A 23,529-nucleotide genomic window follows, 5' to 3' on the forward strand; every position below is an offset into this window, starting at 1 on the left:
CCCCCCCCCCCTTTCTCCTGAATCCCGACAATCCCGATGGTTACTCGGAGTTTGCGCACGGTGGCGGATGCGGACAGATTAAATTACGGCGTATGTTAACACTTAAGGCTTGCACAAATAGCTCCGAACCTTTTAAAAAGCGCTTAAGCAGAGCCATGCTTAATTGACGGCGTTTGGCAACTTTTAAAGTTTCAGGATGCAGGGATGGTGTTTGGCCCAACTTTAAAGATCACTTTTTAAAAGTTTCAGGAGACAGGAAAGGTTTTTAACAACTTCCACTGAAACTGTATTTGTTTATAGCTGTAAACCTAAACCGAACCTTTTTATTCCTACTCTAATTCTTCTGTTAAGTTCCAGCCCCAAAAGTCATACAGGATTTTTTACCTGTAAGAAAATTGAGCAGTTTTAATTAGTTGCATGCCCTTATTAATCTCTTAGGTTCCCTGTGTGTTTATTACAACACAAAAGAATGGCTTCGCGGGTAATTAAGTCTTTGCACTGAGATGCACCAAATTACATATATGAGCTGCCAGCACCCAAGGAATTGATGGAGTCTCTACCCAGGGAGATCATTATCATGTTTATAACCTGTCACACAATAACTATAGACTAAATGTCTATAATATCTACCCCATAGCAAGGCAGTTGGTAGATTCATTGCTTACCAAAGCCCAGTCGAGATAGTTCTGGTAAAATGCTGAGGCTTACAGACTTCATTTAACCCAGGTGACTCCATGTGCGCTCTGCCCAAACTCTGGACATTCAACTGTGGTGCCAGCTATGCCTGCTTGGGTGCCAAAACTAACATTTCATCTTCTTCAGAACTTAGTCCAGCTCTTAGCAGGACTGTGCATCTCTTTTTACTGTTAGGGTACACTAATGGTACCAGTCAGACCTCTCAAAGCATCAGAACCGAGCCTCACGTGGAAAAAAGTATTAATTTTTTCTTTTTTTTTTTTTTTAGTTTTTCTTTTGACTCTGAACTGTTTCTCCTTCTAGCCCTTGTTCAATTTTCTGTGAGCAAAAGAAGGGAGCAGATTTTTGTCCAGGTACATTTTGTGTTACAGGAGAACTTCCACATCTAGTCTGGAAGCAGATGACAAGGATTTCCCCTACATGTGCTCATTGCTGCTTTTAACAATTCATGTACCTGTACCGGAAATAGAAGAATATACCAAATGACCCCCAGAGACCAAATCAGATACTGTAATGGGTGAAAATGCTGAAAAACACGTGGACTATCAACATCACCTGGGCTGAAAGGGATGGCTTATCGAGGGGCAAGCACTAACGCATGGTACGTGGAGAGTTCACTAGTTGCAGCACTGGGAACCAGTAGCATCCATCCTGACAGCAAGAATGAAGATCAAGCTGAGAGTTAAAGTTTCTGGGGACAGCAGCTCTCTCATATCCTGCCTCCCAAGCAGCAGGAAACCAGGCATGGAAAAAGTTACTGTGACTTCTGATACAGGTACAAGCATTCAGCCACCTTCTCATTTTGGGGGGAACTAAACTCTTTTGTCATCTGGAAATCATTTCACAAATAGCTTCTGCAGGTATAACAACCCTGAGGGGGAGGGAGACCCCAGAGAGAACAAGATTCATTAAAAGAAATTTTGATTTTCTTTGCAAGCAGCACTTCAGTCTGGCGCAAAGCCGTGCACACAGACTAGCTACGTTCCTGCTAACAAAAACAAATTTAGCATTTTTGGAATGAAATGGTCATGTTGCTCAAGTAATGTGCCTCTCCTTGTTTCTTCATTAGCCTCTTACAGTACCAAAACCCTTTCACCTACTGCTACGCAATCTCAACGCACCTTTGTCACAAAAACATTTCCACTTTCTCCTCAGTGCCCTCTGCTACTTAAATACAGGAAAACTGGTAGGCAGGAACTCCAGAAAGATGGTGCTAAGGTGTGCTTGTTTATCTGATTTTCCTGTGAGAATTAACTGATCTGCTTCACTAGAAGTCTGGGGGTGGAGAGAGGAAACAAGCTGAAAAGCAACAGGAAAACAAGAGATAAGCAACCTCGCAGGAAGGCTGGGGAGACAATTACAGGACAGGGGCTGACCTTCAGGCTGTAGCCTGCAGTGGCACGCTGCAGTCTGGCTGAGGCTGGGAGCCCGCAGATCAAAGAGCTGCAAAAGAAAGTATTGCAAAAGATTTCTCCAGAGGGCTGGAGCTGGGTACAAGCAGCTAGCGTGCTGATGAGAGGGGCTTTAGGCAGCAGGAGATGTCCTGCAGGATGGCCCTGCTGGAGTCCGGCCCTTCCCTAGCTCCCAGGGAAGCCTCAAGGAAAGCCCAGAAAGCACTTGGCTGGCTCATATTGGGGTGGGGGGGAACTGGTGGTTTGTTTTTTTTAATGTAGACCCCAAATGTTTCTTAAAAATACCAGTATTTTTCATTTGGGTGAAGGATTTTATCTCAACAACTGGAGGGAGAAGAAACACGTTTGTGCCCATCAGAGAGGAGATGCTGTCAAAACTGCTGAATTTTGTCCAAGGGCAGTAACCACCTAAAGGGCAGATTGTTCAGACTGGAAAGGACTGGAGGTTCTTCGGCTCGGTAATTTCTGTTTCAAGTATCTTCCTCCGCTGGATCCCCACTGTTTCTGTTTCTATATATGTATGTGTCCACTAAAATGACGTTTACTGAGCTATATGAGAGAAGTTAGGCAGCTTGCAACCTTAGGAGAGGAGGAGACCCTGAAAGAAATCACAGTGTTTTTAGTTTGGCAGTGCTAAGCAGTTCCTGGCAGAGGTGTAACGAAATTCCTGTGGTGACACTATAGCTCCCCGACATTACCTAGGCACGCGGAGCTGGGAGGCAGGGTTTGTGTATCTTCCACCTCTGCTTCCACATCCCACGCAGCTCCAAACTACAGGACCGACACATGAACATTCTCCTCGGGCACACAACATTTTTACCCTACACTCAGGAAGATAAGAATTTAAATTACAGAAAAATTAAAGGTACTTAAGTTCAGTACCTCCAGAAGTGCTGGATTCCAGGACTTTGGTTTAGGTTGCATTTGCAGGTCTGGACTATGACTTGAGAAATGCTGTACCTAGAAACACTGTCATTCAGGCTGTGCTCCATGGTCAGGGTGCTTTCAGACTGTGGGCAGACACCTGGTGAAAGCTTGCGATGGACGCTGTACTGCTAGCGGTGACCCACTCTGCCCAGCTCCTGTGAATTTGATCTGAGGGTTTTTCTCATGAACCATGTCACTTCTGCCAAACCAAAGCACTCGGGGAGGAGGGGTGGGGATGGGGAAATCAGTCCTCAAAAAAGCCATGAAATTGGCTTGGAAAGAATGTTACATTAAATAAATGTAAAAAAAAAAAAAACAACAACAACAAACAAACCCCCCACACAGTTTTTCTTTTAAATTTGCATGCTGGTTTTTTTTTGAGAATACAGGATGAACTCAGATCAGATTGTCAAGTTTTTCCCTGTGAGCATGAAAACAAGGTACTTTCTTCTCCAACTCTTTAAACTGAGGTTAAGATTATCACTAGTCTATAAGCAAATACAAATACTACAATATTTGTGATGAACTTGCAAAAAAGATGGCAAAACAGCAATGCCTATGTTTGCTCTGAACAATAAGGCTGCATCATGCAATCTTTAAGAACATATGTGTGTGTGTGTGATTTTAAATCTTTTTTTTGTGAAAACTTAGTGCCCATTTTTAAGGCCATTTGCAACAAAGAAAACCATATAAATATACTTCAGTTTGTTTAAAATTAAAGAGGAGTTTCTCTTTTGCATTTCCTAAGCAGAGGTTCATAGTCATACGCTCCGCAAAACCACAGACCCAAATAGCTGCAGAGCAGCCTGGCTGAGATCTCCAAGCCGCTTCTGTAACAAACACCTGAACTTTCTATTTCCACTACTTTCCACATACAAATTGCCCACAACCATCATCTGTGGTGGTTGAAAATTAGGTTATGCAATTCCCAGCAATTTTTATTGGTGAGGCTTTAGGATAACCATCTCTTTAAATTCACAGTCCTTTACCTTAACCTTCTGCTTTGAAAAAAAGGACAGTTTAATGTTAACCCATTACATTCTGGAAGATCAAAGTGATGGGAAACTGCCATTTTGCAAGTTTCCAAATAAGTTAAGATCAGTTTCTAGAAAACCTTATGCTAGACTCAAAGTCTCATGAATTCCAGTAATAACTTCTCTAGCAAACCAAGTTTATTTGAAGTTTCTAACAGAGAATAAGATTTGAAGAATGCCACATGTAACAGAAGTTTCATGTACCATCATAGCATTGAAAAAAAAAAAAAAAAGAGATGTGGAAAATCTTGGAGACTTGTAAATCTTCAGCAAAACTAACTCTATAATTTTGACTTGTTTAATGACATTGTTAAGAAGGGGAGATGGGAGCTTTAAGCATCCATTTCTTTTCATGACAGCTAAATTTTTTTTCCCTATTTGTTAGAAATTGAGCAATGCATACATGCTTTTTGCTTTCATTCCAGGAAACAAATCCAATCTTCTCTGTCTCCTGCAGTTATTCTTAGCTGGCTTTGATATTTCTATCAGCTAGGAGAGCATAACAATGTTATCATGCTAACAAATTCCAAAGATTTTACATAAGCTCTTGAGTGCCTTAAAAAAAAAAAAAAAGGCTTAATTGATTACACTGTTTGTGTTCCATTAGCCAAAGGAGGTAGAAAAAACAGGCTGAAAAAGAATAAAAAAGCAGTTTGATGAGTTTCAGTTTCATGAAGCAAGTGTCCCTGTTTTTCAGAGCATCATTTACAAAGAGAAGCCAAGCTTTACAGGTTTGAGGCTGGAAAACATCAGGTAGTTCAGGTCCACAAATCATTTAAATCCTACTTGTCTACATACAGCCCATTTTCCTAATTTGATTTTTTATCAGTTGAAACAACGAGACACCCCCTTTATTTCAGCAAAGCAGGATAACTGGGAGTACAGTGCTTGTAGGACGGTCTGGGTGAAAAAGAATCACAGGACTGTGCAGCATTCTCCGTGGCTGATCTATTAGAGGCTCAGGGCCAAATTCTTTGCTGATATCACTCCACTGGACCAGAGATTTTGGCCCAGTATCTACTGACTTTAAGGGTAGGCTGCACCCATAGCCTTTTCTCACTTAGCTGTAATGCACCAAGAGGTAAAGAAAGTAAATTAGTGAAATTTAAATTGGAAACAACCTTGCAGAATCTTGGGGCACTTTCAGACCGCTGGTTATTTTACTGAGGACCATGGATGAATGGGGCAGGTACTGCACAGGCGGAGCAGGGAAGAGGAAAGATTAAGCCTGGGTGAACAAAGGAGAGTCCATCAGGAAATGCTTAGTCTGGGGGGAGATCCCAAGCACCCTTCAGCAGGGAGAACAAGATTAACATAACATACTAGCGCTGGTTCTTGACAACAGCACAGAATAGTGGCACTCAGCATTTCACAGGGATCTTAGAACCCAGAACAATTAAGCCTTTGATTGGAGCAATTAACATTTCTACACTTACTGCAAATTGAGATGCAGAGCTTCTTATAGGCCAAAGAGACTACTATAAGGATTAACCTGTCAAGGTGAGTGTGGATGAACAGGCCCAAACAGATCCATATAACAATTTTTAACTTTTCCAGAGTACCCAAATGTTAAGGAATAGCCATATCTAAATAAGGCCCACCTGCTATTAGCAATACACATCTGAGCTTCCATATACCTGGACCAATATTGGCAAGACAGGCTCCAAGGACATCAACATAAAAGATAGCAGAAGGCAAAACAGAAGGCAAAGGACGAGGCAAGTACTACAGAGTTCTGGCTCTTCAGACATGTCTCCAGAGGAGTCTTTGTTGAGAAGCACTAGTGCAATGCAAGCATGCCAAGACCCAGAAAAACTGGAAGGAAGCCACATCCAAGTCATGGAGAATATGCCTATGTCTGTAATTGCTGTTCTCAGAGCTGCCCTCGGCGGGGTTCAAAGCTGGGGCTAATCCTACTTTGCATATTCTATTAGAAACAGGGACAGTGAACTAGCTCCATGGTATCCGATTTTGCGAGAAGCCAGAACATACAGAGTTGGAATAGAGAAAATATGGGGATCTGTAGGATATGCAAAAACAATTTTGGGAAAATAGGCAGCTTACTTGGAAGAAGCAGGGTTGAAAAATACATTTGGGGAAAGCTAATCAGAAAAAAAAAAGTAATCTGAAAGTAATTTTTAACTCAATGAGAAAAGAAGACAAAAATTGATGCTAAACTGCCTGTCCAGACATTGGACAAAGTATGTGTCCTTGCTGGATTTCTTTAGCAAATGCCTATATTTAATTGAATAAATGTAATTTCTTGAGAAACATAAAAGGATTTGTGAAAAAAGTAACTCATGTATTATCCATCCATGTCAATACCTACCTTAAAATATGTGGCTAAGGTTCTCAAGAGTGTTACTGAACGTTTTCAACACGGCGAGAAGTACCAACAATTTGGGAGGACCAGAGATGATTTACTTCTATACTTTTGTGTAGCAGAGGCGTATGGAAATTTAAAAAAACCCAAAAACAAAACCAACAACAAACCAGCACGGATCACATACCTAGTTTTCCACTGGTATGTGCTTTGAGTACAACAGGGCATACTATCAAATTGGCATTTTATAAATACTTTACACTGACTTAGCCACTGCCTAACAGAGCGTTCAGTTTGGTCAATGGCATCCATTAGAGTAGATGGCAAAACTCCCTTTCACTTCTTAGAAAGCAATATGAGTCGTCCATTGGGTAAGAGTGAAGTTTTTACCCTTTCATTAATAGAAAAATACCAAAATTAAATATCGCAGACTTCACACAGACAAAATTCCCACAGAACTCCCCATCCAGTTATTTAATTAAGGGCTGAGGCTGAGCTCCTTGCATGTCCAAAGCACAACTGTAGTAGCAGCTGCACCTACTGAGGATAACAATGACAGTAAGATGGGAAGGAAATAAAGAGAAAGAATTCAGATGCAAAGGGAGAAGGACAGAAGAGAAAGACAAATGGCCTGATTAATTTTGAGCATTTCATTTATGTGTAAATCACCTACCTTCAGCTATTTTTCCCTTTGTTTTGTGCTCCTGAGATGCTGCACACCTGAGCTAATTTTGAAGTTGAAAAAATAGGGAAATAAAGCAAGCTTCATAATCACTGTTTTGATAAGTTTCCTTTTAACTCCAAACTCCTGTTTTCAGATGCTAATTACACAAAGCCTCAGTGCTCAAAACCCACTTGACTGATCTAAAAAGCAGTTCTACATTCCATACCTCATCCAGCAAGACTGTTAAAGTATTTAATACTGTATTTGTTATGCAGACAAAAAAGACCAAGTCAGTATTTACTAAGGAGTGAACATTCTTTTCTGGCTTATTGAACTTGCCAATTTTTGATAGCAAGAACAAAGCATGAAGTAAATCCAAAAGTATGTCTGGACCAACTTTAGAGATCTTGTCTGACCTATGCATAGGCCATAAAGAATGTTCTTCAAGTAGCTTTGCTGATGCCAACTGCTGCAATGTACTTCCCATATAAGAATATTGTTTAATTTCTAAGTGATGTGAGTCAATGCAACAGAACTCTCCATTCTCTAAAAACCTATGGCAGCAATAGGAGAGCGCCTACAATATGGTGCTATAGCCGGGAAAGAGCCCTCCCAGTGGAGCTTCTTGCAGAGTCAAAACTGTTAGGAAACACTTGTCCCCAAAGCAGCGCAGTGCCACAGCCTCCTCGCCCTTTACGGCTAGCTTTATGTGCCCCTCATATAGTGAGGAGCAGGTACTACTACTCGAGGTACAGCCAGCAAGGCAGGTTCAGGCACCACAGAGAAAGAATGAGCCCCTGCCCAAGCACAGCTATGAAAGCACGGCATCTTGTCTATTGATTTGCATAGACAGGCTGGAATAAGGATTGTTTCTGCAGCATAAGCTCCAGAAGAAGTCAACTTGATCTGCAGCAGCAACAGAAGCTCTGGGAACGCCAAGCCTGCGCAGTGCCCTCCTGCACTACAGGCAGGTGAAGGCACGGAGCGCGTTGCTCGGCACTGCAGCGAGCACAGCCCGTTCTGCTCTGCGCACCAAACCGGTTCTGCTCGGGGGTGCCGAGGAGAACCTCACTTTACTGCAAAATGAGTGTCACTGCTTGCAGCACGCTCGCGGCTCCTCGCGCTCTTCCCTCACCAGCACGCCCAGCCCCAAGCCGAGCCCGTGAGCATCTCCACAACCCTGGAACACCCAAAGGCTTGTTAACTAGCTGAGCACTTTGCCAAGCCAACAAATCAGCGAATGATGCAATTTGTTCTCCGTACCTTACAGATGCACATCTGGGAATGACTTCATAGTCTTCACTTCAAAAAGCTCACTTGGACCTTTTTCCAAGAGACAATCGCAGTTTGCACGTAGCAGCCAGCAGAATTACAGGGAGTTGCCAAAATACTCCATGCCACCTCTAAACATTTCTAAAATTTTGCCATAATTTCCAATTTTTTTCCATGCTCTACTCAACATCTGCCATACCTCATGATGCAAACAGGAGCAATTTCAGTGGCATAAGGTGTAAGAACCCCCTGTACATACATAAAGCTCCCTTCTCCCTCCCTAAAAGAATGAAGTGTGTAGACATTACAAAAGAAGAAAAAAAAACCCCTCAAGTCCTGATCTTCCTTTCCAAGTAAAACTCAGACAGCAAAATGGAGGGGCTGAATGCCCAGCAATAAGTGGGAAGGATGACATTTTGATGCCCAGGTGTGGCCATCACAAACATAGGTTTTCAGTCACAGATTCGGTAGAGAGAAATGTCAAAACCATCAAAGAAAGGGTTATATTTTACTCCTTGTACTGACAGAGAGATTTGCCAAAATCCAATCCAATCCTCCCCTACTTCTGCTAATAGCACAGCTGTGCTTCCACAAGAAAGTGGAGTTAATGCTTCAGCCACAAGCTCCTTTCCAAAAATAACTGTCCTTTTTACTGAAGATTTGAAGCGAAGTTATCGGTGCTATACTATTGCCTTAGACACAAAAGCTCTTCTTATTAGTTGACCACTGTCCCACTCCTAAAGGAGGTGGGGGCAGGATTCACTGCAGGTAGTTCTTGGATCTACTGTTCACTACAAGACCACCCTCCTCCCAGTGCCGTAGCCATGAAGGAAAGAAATTCCTCTGTTTCCTTTACAGGAAGAAATCCTAACAAGGAATTAAGAGACAGATTACACAACTTTGCCCCCTCACTCACAGTTCAGGGAGATTTCAACAGAAGAGATCTTGTAAGAGATGGAGTTATACAGAAGCAGTGGAGGGGGGAGAAAACAGTACTGAAATAATTCCTAATATGCTATTTCTGTCTCCTAAATATAATATACTTCTTACTACTACTTATTTTGAGAGCTGGAGAGGATTCTTTCTCCCTGGAGGTGTTCCCATCAGGCCCAAATCCCCACAGTCAGCTCTTAGAAATGTGCACTTTATTTTGCACGGCTATAATAGTTTATCCTCTGTAAAGATTATAGGGCAATAAACAATTGGAAACCACTCTGCAGCAACAAGTGTTGTGACCAGAGTACACAGGCTGTGGAATACAGCTTGAAATTCAACTATACAAACCCAGTTTTAAGCTCAAAGCAAAACTGGTCAGCGTGCTGGACCCGCTGAAGACAGACCGGCCAGCTCAACTAATGCTTTCTACCTCTCTTCTGTATTATAAATGCATATTCCTCCAAGGAACAAGCCTGATCAAAAGCAGAGACTCCTCTCTACCCCTGAGAGTCCCCAGTGTTTAAACCCGCGACGCTGCAATCGCGTTCGGCTCTGCACGCAGGATCTCCTGCGTGCGTATGCACACTTGGGGTGTGTGTGACACCACTTACAGCCACAGTCCAAAAGTAGCAGCTGCCTGTTGGTACAAACCCTCACGCTGGAAAAACAGGTGATAATGAATTCTTAAAGCATACGCAAGTGTTAAGCAACTACTCCATGAATTGCCAGCAGCTGTTTCCAGAACCCTGCCCTGCTTGCCACAGGTATTTATTTAAAGTATGATACCCACCCTGATATAAAACACATGCGTAGATGTATGCATGTACTGCCTCATGGTCCCTTAAGGCTTCTGAACCAGGCCATGCCAGCAATTTGGTAATTTCAGAGCTACCCACTGTGAAGCTTCCCATCATATAAAGGGAAACAAAAAGAAAGGAAAGGAACTAGAGAGAAATACCAGGGTCTAATTTCCTTGTCATTTTATAGACAGATCCTTAAAGAGAAAGTCATGTAGCTGTTCAGACTTCCAACGCTTCTAGTATTCTTCTAGTGTACATTTTGCTCATAAAATTAGATCATGTTAAGCCTCTGACCCAGACACACACACACCAGGAAGAACTCGCCCACATTTTCACAGCACAAACACTTCAGGTATTTTCACTTACAATACAGTTTTATCATTTTAACCTCTAAGGAATGTGGCAGTGAAACATTTTCCCTCCTTATTCAGTCAATATAATCTAATTTTTTTGTAACACTTAGAAGGATTCCACCTATGCAGAGCATTCATTGATGTTGTCTGAAATAGTTCAGCTTTTCGCTGTACTCTTCTGCTCTGCGGTCGTCTCTCGCGGTAGCAGTTACAGCGAGAGCTGCCTCCCCTGGTACGGAAGGAGAGGAACAGCGTGCAAGAAAGTTGCTGAGGTTACAGAGGAAGCAGTGACGTGACTCGATAAAGGGAAAGCACCTGTTCTAAGATGATAATTCTTTTGAATTAACTGCACATCAAACTGAGAATTCAGGCAGCAAATTAGAAACTCACAAAAAAAAGTCCTAACTTTACCAAAGCAGTTATTGCTAGGTTTGGGAAATAAAAAAAAAACAACTCCTAGGCTCCACAAATCCTAGCTAAGGAGAATTCACATCTGAAACAATTCCATGTCATTAGAAACACTGAATAACACAGTGATCAAAGGCACTGTCAACACAATTATATTATACAGGAGGATAAGAGGGAGGCCTAGACAACTAACAGAGTGAGTAACTGGGTTATGCTGGCTTGTTTTTAAATACTGCAATTCACCATGTGAATGCTGCAGGTCTCATTTAACTGGGTCACCAAAACTTAGGCAAAAGCCTACTAACTTAAGGCTAGGAAGTGCTATTTGTTTGCCTAACTTTAGGCTATGAGATGTGAACACTGGGAAGCATAAGCAAATCCACACAGGGAAGGGCAGGAATCTGGACCAGCAGATGGAACAGGTAAGAATTGCGCTCCTCAGGTTTTAGGACCCCTCTGCCCTTACAAATGATTTTAAATTTATTCCACATAGTCCACATTTAGAAGCAACAAAAATGTAACAGAAATTTAAGAACAGAATAAGTGCCATGCCCTCCCAAACCGCCCAGACAATGGGTATCCGCCTTGAAAATTGTATCCCTATCAAGCCCCAGGGTCCTGACAACCATTTCACATAGTAATTTAAAGTAAATACCTTTCAGTGGGTAATCCTGCCACAGCCACGTCTTGAAGTTCATTGAGGTCAATGTTCTTAGGATCGGTTAATGCAAGCAGTGATAGCTTTCTTTTGGCATCCTGAAGTGAGCTTTCATGTTCTGAATTCATCCTGCTCGGCTGATTTTCAGCAACGGTGAGATCTGTACGTGCGGAATGCTCACCCTGCTCCATCACAGGAATGGTTGGAGAGTTATTTTTGTACAGGTCTGTCTCCTGCTCTTCGGTGCTCACGTTTAAAGCTAAGTCACCTTCACCAGTGACTAACATCCTTGCAGTACCTGTTTCAGGGATGTCTCCAGTTTTTTCGTTACCTGTCTTTGCTGTGCTTAACACTGTGTCACTGTTCTCTCTTACATGTCCCTCAGTCATATTGCTAGACTCTAGTTTAGAGTCAGTTTGCAAGCAATCATCCTGGCTTACTTCATTTTTTAAGTAATTTATTAACCCTTGCACAGTCACTTTCTTTTCTTGCTGTGCATCTTGTGCATTTTCTGATGTTTCCAGGCATTTCTTGTTTACTGGACCATCCTGTATCATCTGCACGTCACTCTGAGAGTTAATGTCATACATAAAATTGCTGCAAATCGGTGTCTCCCGATTTTCCCCAGGTAACACATTAAAATTGTCTGGCAACTTTTCATGATTATAAGATCCTCCCGGGACAAGAGTTGAAGCTGCCATGTCAGAGATGCTCTTGGCAATGTCTGGATCACCGTAGTCACTTTTCTCCTGTTCATTTGGCTTAGGATCTTGGCACTGTTCAGTAGGAAGACTTACATCCTCTTCAGATGAAACTGGTTCTGCGTTACACTCTGTAATTAAGTTATTTCCCTCTGCAGTAGCAGCATCTTCTAAGTCACTCTTCTGTACATCGCCTGTAGAGATAACAGCTACAGTGGGTTGTTGCTTACTGTCAGAATACGCAGGCAAGTTCTCAGCTGCTGCCCCATCAAATGAAGCCGGTCCTTGCTTCTTTATCCCTAAGCTTATTAGCGATTCAGGATCAACCCCACTAGCACACACACCTTCCTTTCTTTCCATTGCACTGCTCTCGGGATGCTCAGTGGTTTTGTCTGCCTTTTGCAGATTTTCCAGAGCACATTCAGCAGGTGCAGTGCCATCCAACCCAGGGACCACTTCTGAACAGCTACCGGGCAGCTTATTTTTCTCAGTGTACTGGAGACTTGCTGGTGGCGGCTCTGCCACTGTGTTTTTTTCTTGCAGAGATTTGCCCTTGGCAGCTTTGCAGGAAGACTCAGTAGCTAAAGACAACTCTTGCCCCTCTGCTTCTGAGGTGCTCCTGGGAGCTCCTTTGCTCTCCTTGTTTGATTCTGAAAAGTTCTCAGCACCACCCAGTTCTGCTGTATCCTTGGCCGCTGGACTCTGCTTGAAGCCTGCATGATTTTCAGACAAAAGTTGAGGTAATTCAGCACTCAGTGTGCTGTGGACAGTTTTTTTAAATATCTGGCTGATATGCTCCCTGAAGTCTGGGAGGCTGGAGCCAATGTCCAGACAGCTGCAAGTCAGCGCCTCATGCTCCCTTCCCGAGTTCTCTGCAGACTGCTCGGCAATACTGATCTCTGCCCTGGTTACGTTATTATTCTCTTTTGAAAGCTCTTCCATTTTTTCTGAATTCCCAGGTTTCTCTAAGATCTTACCATACTTGTCATCTACACAGATATTGGTTGCAATTTCCTCATTACAGCCTTCTTGTTTGCCAACAGATGAAAGGCTCAGCAGCTTCCCTTCTAGAGGAGGGAGAGCGAGCAGAGACTCTGCTGAACTGTCACTTTGCTGTGCTTTGAAGTTTTCCTCACTTTTTGTTTCTTTGGATTTAATTGCAGATATCTCTTTCTTCAGCTTCTCAGAATTGAACTGTGACAAGTTTCCAGTACTCTGCCCCACATTTAAAGTCTCTGGCAGGGCTAAACTTCTGTCTGCATCACCCTGAAAACTTTGGTCTGGAACATCTTTTTCATTAACAGACACACTCCCTCCAGAGCTGTTTTCTGAGTTTGCTGTTTTACCTGTGCTTAGCCCAGGTGAAGGACCTAAGTGCACAGACACCTGAGAACCTGCAACAACCTGCAAATTTGAGTTACCTTCTAAGGCGTTTTGGCATGCTGCAACTTCCAGCTCATTATTTAGTAACTCCCCCCCAGCAGCATTGTTTGTATTGCTTCCAGGTTGCTGGCTGGGATGGCTGAGTGCAGAGGTCCGTGTAGAGAGGGCTGTAAAATTTGTTTGACAATAACCAGGCTCCTCTGGTGTCTTTTGAACGCAGCTGGATTTGTATGACTTATCAGTGGGAATTAAGTCCCCATGTGACCGTAATGGTGAAGGAGATCCTTGTGCCCCTGGACTTTTATCACTTGTCACACTGCTTGTTTCTGTGACTGAAGCACTGTCCTCACAACTTATCTCCATATTTCCATCTTTCTGGATGATTTCCTCATCAGCAGTCAGACCTTCAATCTTTTCCGAGTTTTTTGCCATTAATGGCATTTTTACTTGAGTTTCTGGATGAGACATTTGAGGATCATTTTTCTCAGAATTATCAGAAGTATGTGCTATTTCTGTATCACTTGGCACAGCCTCTGATATGTTAGCGGCACTTGCTGAGTCCTGTGTCCCTGGAAGACCGTTTATAGCAGCAGCAGGGCTTTCACCAGCATTATCCTTTATCCTGCATATGCTGCCTGGCTGTTCATTCTTGTCAGATTCTTTAGAAAATGTATCAGGATGACATGCTGCTTCATGCTGACTAGTTGAGATCAAAGAATTATTATCCTGCTCGGGCGTGTTTGAGTTTTGCTTACTGTGGCAGTTTTCTCCTGCCTTGAGATCAGTTTTGTTTTGCTCGTTGCAATCTTGCAAATTAAGCATGGTCACACCAGAAATATTTTGCCTGTGTTTGCTGCTGCACATATCCTCTGACACCATGGCACTGCTTTTATCCTTGCCCTTTTCTTTTGCTGTTTCAGAGCCGTGCTGGATAGGTGCTGGACCTAGCACAGAAGATTCTTTGTTGAGGTTGTTTGAAATGTTTAGAGGTATTTCTGGTATGTTGGTGTGAGTATTTAGGTCCAATGGCCGTTCAGGTTTCAGAGTCTTTTCTTTGTGTCCCTGATCATCTGCTCTGGTGACAGTTGTCAGACTGCTTTGCTGCTTCTGTTGTTCAAGTTCTGTATTTGAAATCCAGTCACTGTCACCAGCATCAGACGCTGACTTCTCCATTTGCTCTGCTTGGGGAGGAGCAGTTGGAACATCTGCATTTTCCTGCAATTCTCTGCTCCTGCACTCCAGGGTCTCCAACGAGCTGCACGTGTCGGTCTCAGAGGGGCAGCTGCTTTCACTGACAGGGCTGTCACCCCCTTCCTCCCGGTGAACTTGCCGAACAGTTAGTCCCGAAGCACCAACTACAGCCTGGGAGGTTTCTGAACAAGCCACCTGTATATTTCTGTGACTTTCTGCAGCCACTTGCTCCAGCTGAGCTTGCATCAGCACATCAGATTTCCATTCACTTCGCAGTGCCAAGTCTTTGTCCTCTGCAAAACTTTTCATGGCAGCTTGGTGCCTCTCCTGTTGAATACCCTTATTTTCTTCACCAGCCGCAGCACTGCTTTCTGCAGCTGCAGGTCCTGGCCCTGGATTGCTGCGAGGCACTTCAGTGATGTGAATGATCTGTTCTTTGGTTTCCGAAACCTGTGAGGCCTCCTCAGTTTGTACAGCCGTGCGATCCACAGTCCCTGCCAATTCATTTAAGCCCTGGAGCTCAAGTTTTGATTTGGACATTTTTGCACTTTCTTCTGACTTGCTATAGTTCTCAGGCGTTTCTTGACTCTCAGTTTCGCATTCAGATTCTAACACAGTTTCTCTAGCAAAAGCCTTTTCCCAGGACTCATCCTGCTTACTCTGCCTAATATTATTGTCCTCAGGGTGGAGGAGCAGTGAACTGTGTGCACCAGCTAAACAAACCTTTTCAGTCTTGTTACAGCCTGGCTGGCCTGAAGTTTTGTCTTCTGCTTCAGTATTAAAGCAATCAAAACGCAGTGGGCATGCTTCCCTTGGAAACTGCGGTGAAGCCATGAGCTTGTTCTCCAGGTCACCTGTAGCAGCTGTTTTCTCTTTACTCATTTGTTGTTCAGGTTTACAACCAAGAGAGTGTGAATTGTCTGCGGGCAATTTATAGTTACTGTCTAAATTCAGAGGCTTTTCCCTAGCCTCTTTCCTTAGGTCACCTGTTGAAGTCTTTTCACAAAGACCGAATTGTTCAGGATTGTGTCCCAAATGGCTATTTTCCGAGTCCTGGTAGTGGCTACTAACAGAGTTCAATAGCTGTCTTTCTGCCCCACTTGACCCCTCAGGTAATTCACTGGTTTCTGTCACTTGTGCCTCCTCTGTTCTGATTTTGTTTTCTTCTCCTGTTACATTTGCCTCGGTTTCTTTTTGATTCAACTCTGTGGATCTGCTCAGAGAAGTACTTAATGCATATTCTTCCAGTAATAATCTTTTATCTACCCGGGAATTTTCCTTGGTGGGATTGATAATGCTTTCTGTTTCAGAAAGTGTGGTGCATTCTCTAGACACATCATCAGCTTTTATAATTTTATTGCTACTGGCTTCATCTTTTGGGCTTTCAGTCATGACAGCTGATTTTTGTTCTTCCTCTTGCTTAAATGATAAAGGCACACTGAAACGCTCAGCACTAACAAGCTCATCCTCTTTTTGAAGCTCTCTTTGAAAAATGGGTTCGTTTTTTTCAGAGGCTGTTTTCGCTGCTTCACTCCTCACTGGATCTTGAGAGTGATTTCCAGGCACACATTCCCTCAAAGGCTCTTCAGGCTTTGGTACCAGGAAGACATGTGGAGGGTTAGAAAGCAACTCTGACATTAAAGTACAGGCTTCTGATTGCTCCCCTTTGCTGCCAGATAGAGCTGGGTTTGCCTCATCCCCTTTAGCTGTTGTTACAGCCCTCATCTGTATATTACAGACTTCACTGATCTCAGTGAAGCCCTGAGCATTCACAATTACTCCAAATTTTTCACTGTCTGAGCCTCCTGTTGCTGGATAATTTAGGATTAAGGTTTCCTTTTTCATTAGCAGACCCTCTCCACCATCTGTGTTCTGTCTACCTTGCTGCATTACAGTCTGTGGCTGACCTACTTCCAAAACTCCTCGCTCCTGCTTGGCCTCCTGAGCAGTAAAATAATCTCCTGCTTCTTTACCCTGGGGAAACGCACTGACATGTGGTTCCCTCATGCCACCCAGCTGTTCACTCTGCCAGAGCGATCCTAATTCACTCAAACTCATTTGTGTGACTCCTTGCATTTCTGTAATTGCTGCAGGAGGGCTGGGCTCCAGGCTTGGGTTTCTGGGATCATTCTCACTGTTTTTCACAGAAGTGGCAGCATTATTGTCACATTTTGGGCCTCTGTCCACAGATATGGCATGTGCCTCTTCTTTGTCATTCACTGGACCTGGTGATGGCACTGCCTCATGGCAATCTGAGGTTGGCAACTTGTCATTGCTGCTTGTGAGATCTGCTGTGACATGTTCTTTGGCACAGTCTGCTGAAGGCATTGAGGTAGGCAGACTTCTCCCTCTTGCTTCGGCAGCCTGCTTTAAGAAATTAGAGCCTGTTTGTCCTCCATGTTCTTGCAAGATACTGTTCTGTCCTGTCACCTCTGAAGACACCATGCTTGAATTTGGATTGGATAAATCTTCAGCACTGTAGCTACTGATGCCTTCATTACTGATGCTGCCAACAATGGAAATGTTTATTCGTTTCATGTCAATAAAGAAACAAAGAATATGAAGCAAATGAAGCAAAGAACAAAAACAATTCGTGCCACTGATATTTCAAAGCCATGCAGTACATGCATTGAGAAGCTGATAATCTGATTTCAGGAGCTAAACCATCAGGTACACATTACAGTGATTTAAATGCTCGTTACTCTGGAAAACATGTCCCCAGTCTTACCTGACAGCCACCATGCTCATGGCATGCATTTTAACCATTCCAAAACCTGTCTTAGTTAGGTGTGGGGAGAGGGGATACACATCTAACAACGGGAGCAACAAGGGAAAAAGTGACAAAAATACTGGAAAAAACACCAATACCTCAAAGAAAGGTTTTTAATTTCTGCTTCTGTGGGACTACTTTGCGCAAAGCTGAAGGCCCTGCAATCCACAGTCACTGCTGTTATCTGGCTATAGTTTTATTGTGCAGCAGAAGATTAAGAAGGGCCCATCTGTTGAATGTTTTCTTCAACTAAACAGCACAGTTGATTCTCACCAAAAGGTTAAAGGTCTCACCCTCAAGAATGACATTGCCATACAATGATACGTGCCCTATGAGGTCATTTTATTGCAGTGTTTGATTTTAGTGCATATAAGCTATAACCGTTTGTACGATCTCTGTCCCCACCCATTAAAGATAAGACAGAGTAAGTGGAAGCAGAGATGATGTGTGTGCACTAACTGCAGAGAAGGAAGAAGTTATTTTTAGTATTTTTCACATGCACTGTGTGCACCTCAGTTTCCACACCTAGGTTTGGAGGTCATGAAATACGTTAACCTTGCTCTCTCCCTCACCTCCCTTGGGAAGCCTGGAAACATGGAGTGAAATATAAATTCAAAACCGAACATACAATTGTACCTAGGAGCAAGGGGCATCATTTACTTGACATGAAGTAATATGTCTCTCACACACAGCACCATCCAAGGCAAGGTATACAGACAACAGGTTGTCAAATGCTCACAGTCAGTGTGACAGCAGTGCGCTCTAGTTCCATAGCTGTGCAGAGAGAGTTCGCTCATGGTAAGCCCATCACTGGAGCTTAGCAGTAGCAGGCTGCATTTCCGAAATTCAAAGTGCCCTACAGGCTGGAGTTACAAAAGATGCTTAAAACAGCTTCTGTAAGGCTGAGCATAGACTGGATTTTAAGTAATCTCCAGAAATCTGAGAAGCATCTTTCCCCGTCTCTGCCCAAGTTTTATGCCCAAAACACTTGATGGAGAAGCAAGTCAGTGACCAGCTCTCAGGTCCCTGCAGTTTAGTTCTGTGTTTATACAAACGCTGCCCTATCAGTAACCACTGAAGCAGCATTGAAGCCCCACGCTCTTGGGTTGTGCTACAGTGCACAAAATGCACTTCCAGTTGGGGTCAAAACCCTTCCTTATACTGAGGACTGCCCAATACAACAATTTCTTTATGGAAGGGCTGCACGTAAAACTGAACGTGAGCCTTTCTTAGACCCTAAAAACCTTCTTCAGAGTCAGTACAATAGAAAATGAACCAGTCTTTAAAGAGGTATTGAAATTTGCCTATATTTAGGGTAAGCCTCATATCTAAGGTAAAATAGCTATACCATACAATTAGTTTATAGTTTAACCAAGTTTCAGCAATGCTTGGCATCAGTTTGTACATTTAATTTATAACACCAATACATTTTATTTAAACTTCTAAAAATTCTTTTGCCCCAAAATTTTTATTTTCCTAGCACATGGAAAACACCTCTCCAGTACAAAGCTTACCAACTCTGGGAACGACACAGGTGGTAATGCAGTATCTGGTATTTGTTGGATCACTGACAACATGGGGCATGATGGGACATGAACAAACAACAAGGAGATGCCAGGAGGCTTTCCCTAAGGAAGGAATAGGCTTTATCATTTGAAATTAATTTTGCACTCAGGAACTCTTAATTAGAAGAGTAGGGTCAGAAACCACAGCACTGAATTGGGGAGGGGATGGAAAAGTGGGAGTCAATTGCCATTCCAGCTTTCCTTCGTGTTGCAGGTTTATCTTCTTACTGATTAAATTGCTCATTAGCAGTTGTGTGCCCAGGGTTCTTCAACCTGGAAGCATGCTCCTGTCAGAGATATGGTATTCAGGGGAAGAACAAACATGGTTGCAGGTTGGGGGTGGGTGAAACTGAGTGTTGGAAAAAGTAGAAAACACCACCTACAAGTACAGTTTCTCCTTATCACTTATCTTTAATCTCTGGTTCTTTACTCATTGTTAATCCCATTTGTTAAGTGGGTTAGGAAAAGCATGGTAATAAATCTGGGATTGAAACATTGGTAATGTGCATCATACAGACCATACATCATTATGTATTTGCATTTTACAGATTTTGGTTGGGTGAAATTTCTCAGATCTTTACAGATACAACTTCTTTGTTACGTTAGACTTCTATTTGCAGCTATTAAATATGAAACAGCTCCAAACATGTCTTGAGTGGTTTTTTTCAAGTTTTTTTGAATACAATTGCTAAACCCATGAACTATCTACTGCCATGTGTAAAGAGTCCTAGTAGTAAACCTGTGACTTCTCAGGTTCAAGGGCAGATACAATTCTATGAACTAAGCTATTCAGCATTATGAATCAACTGAAACAATTTTTCTGGTGCTCGATAATGCTGAAAACGTGTTCATTTTACTCAGGAGTAGATGAAGGAATTGGCACAACTTTGTAGTTAATGTATGCTGAGCAGAATTAAAATGACAGTGCTGGTACATGCTGTGACAGCAACTTAAACTATCGGTTTTGGAATCAAGTAGTACACATTCATCATCTGTGCTACTTCAGCTTGCTTCAATTCAGGACATAACAGAATTGAAAGGTTTGAGGTTCCAATCGTAACAAGATACGTCCAGGCAGACCTGTCTGGATATCTCCATTTATGTTTCTCCTTCTGATGTAGGTAACAAGGAGGACTATATAGGGAACATATCCTGCATCTTCCTTTTCATTTTTTGTAACCTTGCTTTTCTGTGTGCAAGGCACTGCTGGGGTTAGACAAACATCTGTTGGGAAAGACTTAAGCACAGTTGATCCTGCTTTAGGGCAGAAGGATGGAGTAGATGACCTCTTAAGGTCACACCTAGTCCCATTATCTTCCACTCTTTTTAAAGACAGTAACACTACAGGGAAATGACACCACATGCTGTAGATAATCCCCCTGAGTAAAACCCAATCTACATGAAAATGTATTAGCAATCAGTAATACCTGCAGAGAGCGTGTATTTTCAGACAGCCCATTCAATATGATCAACATAAAGCTATGACCCTAAAAGTTATTTTTTTAAATACAGAAAAATAAAATGTGTTCTCTTTTGTGGTTACTTGATCTCTTTTCTTTGTAATATGAACTAGCTTGACACTATTAAGGGAAGAATTCATTCATATTTAAAACAAAACATGCAAATGACAAAGCATGAAAGAACATTAGAGTTCCTCATAGTTCGTGTAGAGCTTAGGGCAGAAAGGGTTATTTTGCTAGGAATAATTGCTGCACATAATTGATGATATGTTAAAAAAAAAAGAAAATGCAGTCATGCAAAGACCTAGGTGCATATGTATCTTGAAATATGCAGGTGTCCCACTGAACTCTAGAGTTATCAAAGGGAACTTTTCCCTTGTCTTAGAATTTAAGCACACAATTAAGGATTTGCAAGTTCAAGGTCTTTAACATACTGACCATACGAATGCTATTCTTCCAGTTACAACATCAAATAACAACGAGTTAAATCTTTGTATGTCTAAAGTGTTTGTTTTGCATAAATAATTACTGAGAAATTGCTGGTTTGGAAGCACATTGCAAACTTACTGATTAATTTTTAACACCTGTAGTTAACCTCTTCCACCTTCAGAATATAGTATGGCAAATTCAAATTATCCTGGAACAAATTAAGAGTACTGCCCAGTTACTAAGATGCTTATTAAGACAGCACTGCCTGGTTTGTGTTTAGGGTGTGAGTCTATAGAGGATGTTAAGAAATCGATGACTCACAGTGCATCTCCCATAAATAATTCCAGATTAAGAGCCATACCCAACCTACCAGCCATTAACACTTGGAAGTTGCTAGACAAAAGCTCTCTGACTGGTGTTTACTATCTTGGGGCAGGGGGGAAGAGGAGGTAGAGATGCCAAAAGATTTTAAGCCTGCTTGATAAACAAGAAAAGGTGATCCAACAACAGTAAAATCGTAGATAATTTAAAATTTCCCTTTCTTATTCCTTTGCTTTCCTTCTAAAACATGCAGTAGTTGTTGAAAGGACAGGCAGCCTCTCCAACCCAGTCACACTTGTGAAGGAAAAACACCCAGTGCTGAAGCCTATGAAACCCAGAGGTCACATGCGGTTGCCATCCATACTGACGTAACTCAGAACCTGAGAGATTTTATTCCCAGGAGTATAAGAGCCTGAAATCTGAGGATGAAATTAGAAAGCACTGGAGGGGACAAATGCACAGCCAGCTCTGCAACTATGGCACACTTATAGCTGCTTCTCAGATGCTTCTGTTCTTTTTCCCCTGACACGTAAGAGATCAGTGTCTACATTTTGAGTTTACGCATTTGGACACACTGTATTGCAGAACTTGAGTTAACTTAAAAAATCTTGCACTTCAATGTGTCCCTAGGAGGTATTGAAAGTTAATTAGGAACATGGAAATAATTTCCACATTCCCTTTAAAAAACCAAAAAGTCCGTTTTAGAGGCAGAGCAAATCACTATTTGAACTTTTCAGCGTAAACAAACACATGAGAAATCCATCATTGCTAAAGGGCTGCTAACAGCAGCCAGCTTCCTCCACCCTCCCTGTATATCCAAGCTTTCAGGAAAAAGTGAAGCAGGAATAATGATCTGTATGATCCTCCTGGGAACTGTCCTCCCCTTCTCTCCCTCACCCCCAATCACTTTTCACCTCCTTGTTCCATACGCAGAATAAAATGCAGGGCCTGCAGTATTTTAAGTACGACCGAACTAAATTATTGTAACATTTAAAAAGTAAGCTGTAGTACTGCTGCAGCAAGCAAACACGGCCAGATCTTCAGTTCCAGTTCCACAGCCGGCTCCTGGTCTCCATCCGAGATATCCGGCGAGAGCCGGCAGGAAGCCCGGCACTGCACGGCCAGTCCCACAGGATGCGTGGCAGTTTCAGCCCGTCCTGCTGCAGGGGCTGTGCGGGTCCCGCAGGACCTGTGCGCAGCACTCCGGTTGGGAAAGCCGCCAAGCTCATCCAGGAAGAGTGCTTATTCCCCTGAACTACTTCTGGGTGTGTACCTTTTAAATTGCTGTATCTGCTTCTTCCTAAACCTGCGGGAAAAAATGCTTCCCTGGGGTGGAGTTGTCCAGCTAAGAATTCCCCAGGCGTTTTCCTCTCTGTGTGTGCCAGGAGAAAGGCATGGTGACATCTCGCGCAGACAACGATGTTAGCAAGCCCGAGGCTTGCTAACTATTGTAGTTCTTCAGCATTTTTATTTCACGTAGAAAGTTTGCAGATTAATTGCTGATGTTGTTACTTTTCAGCATACAGGACTAGTGAGAAACAAGTAAAAAAAATTGGACTGAAACAGAGTATTTTAAAGTAAGTCATAGATGTTTTGAATTCCAAAACATAAGAATTTAGAAGTGACTGAAACAATTGCTGAGAATTTGTGGAGGACGGAAGAAAGCCACCCAGAAGACTGGAAAAAAGCAGACGTGGTGGTTTTCCACAGAGAGAGACTCCATCCACAGTCGGCAGGTCATACACTTTTAAGACTGAGGGAGTTCACTTCAGGGTGGAAAAGATGCGTTCAAAGCAGCATACGGGAGCGAGTTAAAAATAAACAGCCTGGAATCTGAAACTTCAAAGATTTTCCGTTTATTGTCTTCATTTCTGTTTTGGCAGGATATAACTTAGAAGCCACCCAAAACAGGCATGTGCCAGCAGTTTCAGGGGTAAGGCTAAATAAAAAGCAATTGCCTGAGCTTCTGCCCATCTAATAATGTTTCCTGAAACAAGAATCTTATGAATCCGTTCAAGCTGACTCATCCATGTAACATTCATCTCACAAGAGTCATAATTTTGCATGCTGAAATGTAAAGCTGTTTTAGCCAGCTAGAATAGAAGTCTAAGTGTTCTGGGTACTCTCATTTTGAAAAGGAACCCCTGAAGAACTGCAGCTATGCATTTTTGAGCAACACATTTTAAAAAAGGCAAATTAGAATCACAGAATCACAGAAACACTAGG

At 42.6% G+C, this 23,529-nt stretch overlaps 1 protein-coding gene across 1 annotated transcript in view; it reads right to left on the reverse strand.

Annotated features, from left to right (window-relative positions):
* The window catches only part of TACC2 (transforming, acidic coiled-coil containing protein 2), a 106,994-nt gene extending 89,698 nt beyond the window's left edge, over positions 1–17,296 (reverse strand). Inside the window, exon 1 of the mRNA XM_010295152.1 lies at positions 11,481–17,296. Within this exon, the coding sequence (XP_010293454.1) occupies positions 11,481–17,296 (5,816 nt within the window). The remainder of the gene's footprint in view (positions 1–11,480) is intronic.
* Positions 17,297–23,529: the final 6,233 nt, after the last annotated feature.

The sequence above is a fragment of the Phaethon lepturus genome, unplaced genomic scaffold, assembly GCF_000687285.1.
Source record: "Phaethon lepturus isolate BGI_N335 unplaced genomic scaffold, ASM68728v1 scaffold4529, whole genome shotgun sequence".
Lineage (NCBI taxonomy): Eukaryota > Metazoa > Chordata > Aves > Phaethontiformes > Phaethontidae > Phaethon > Phaethon lepturus.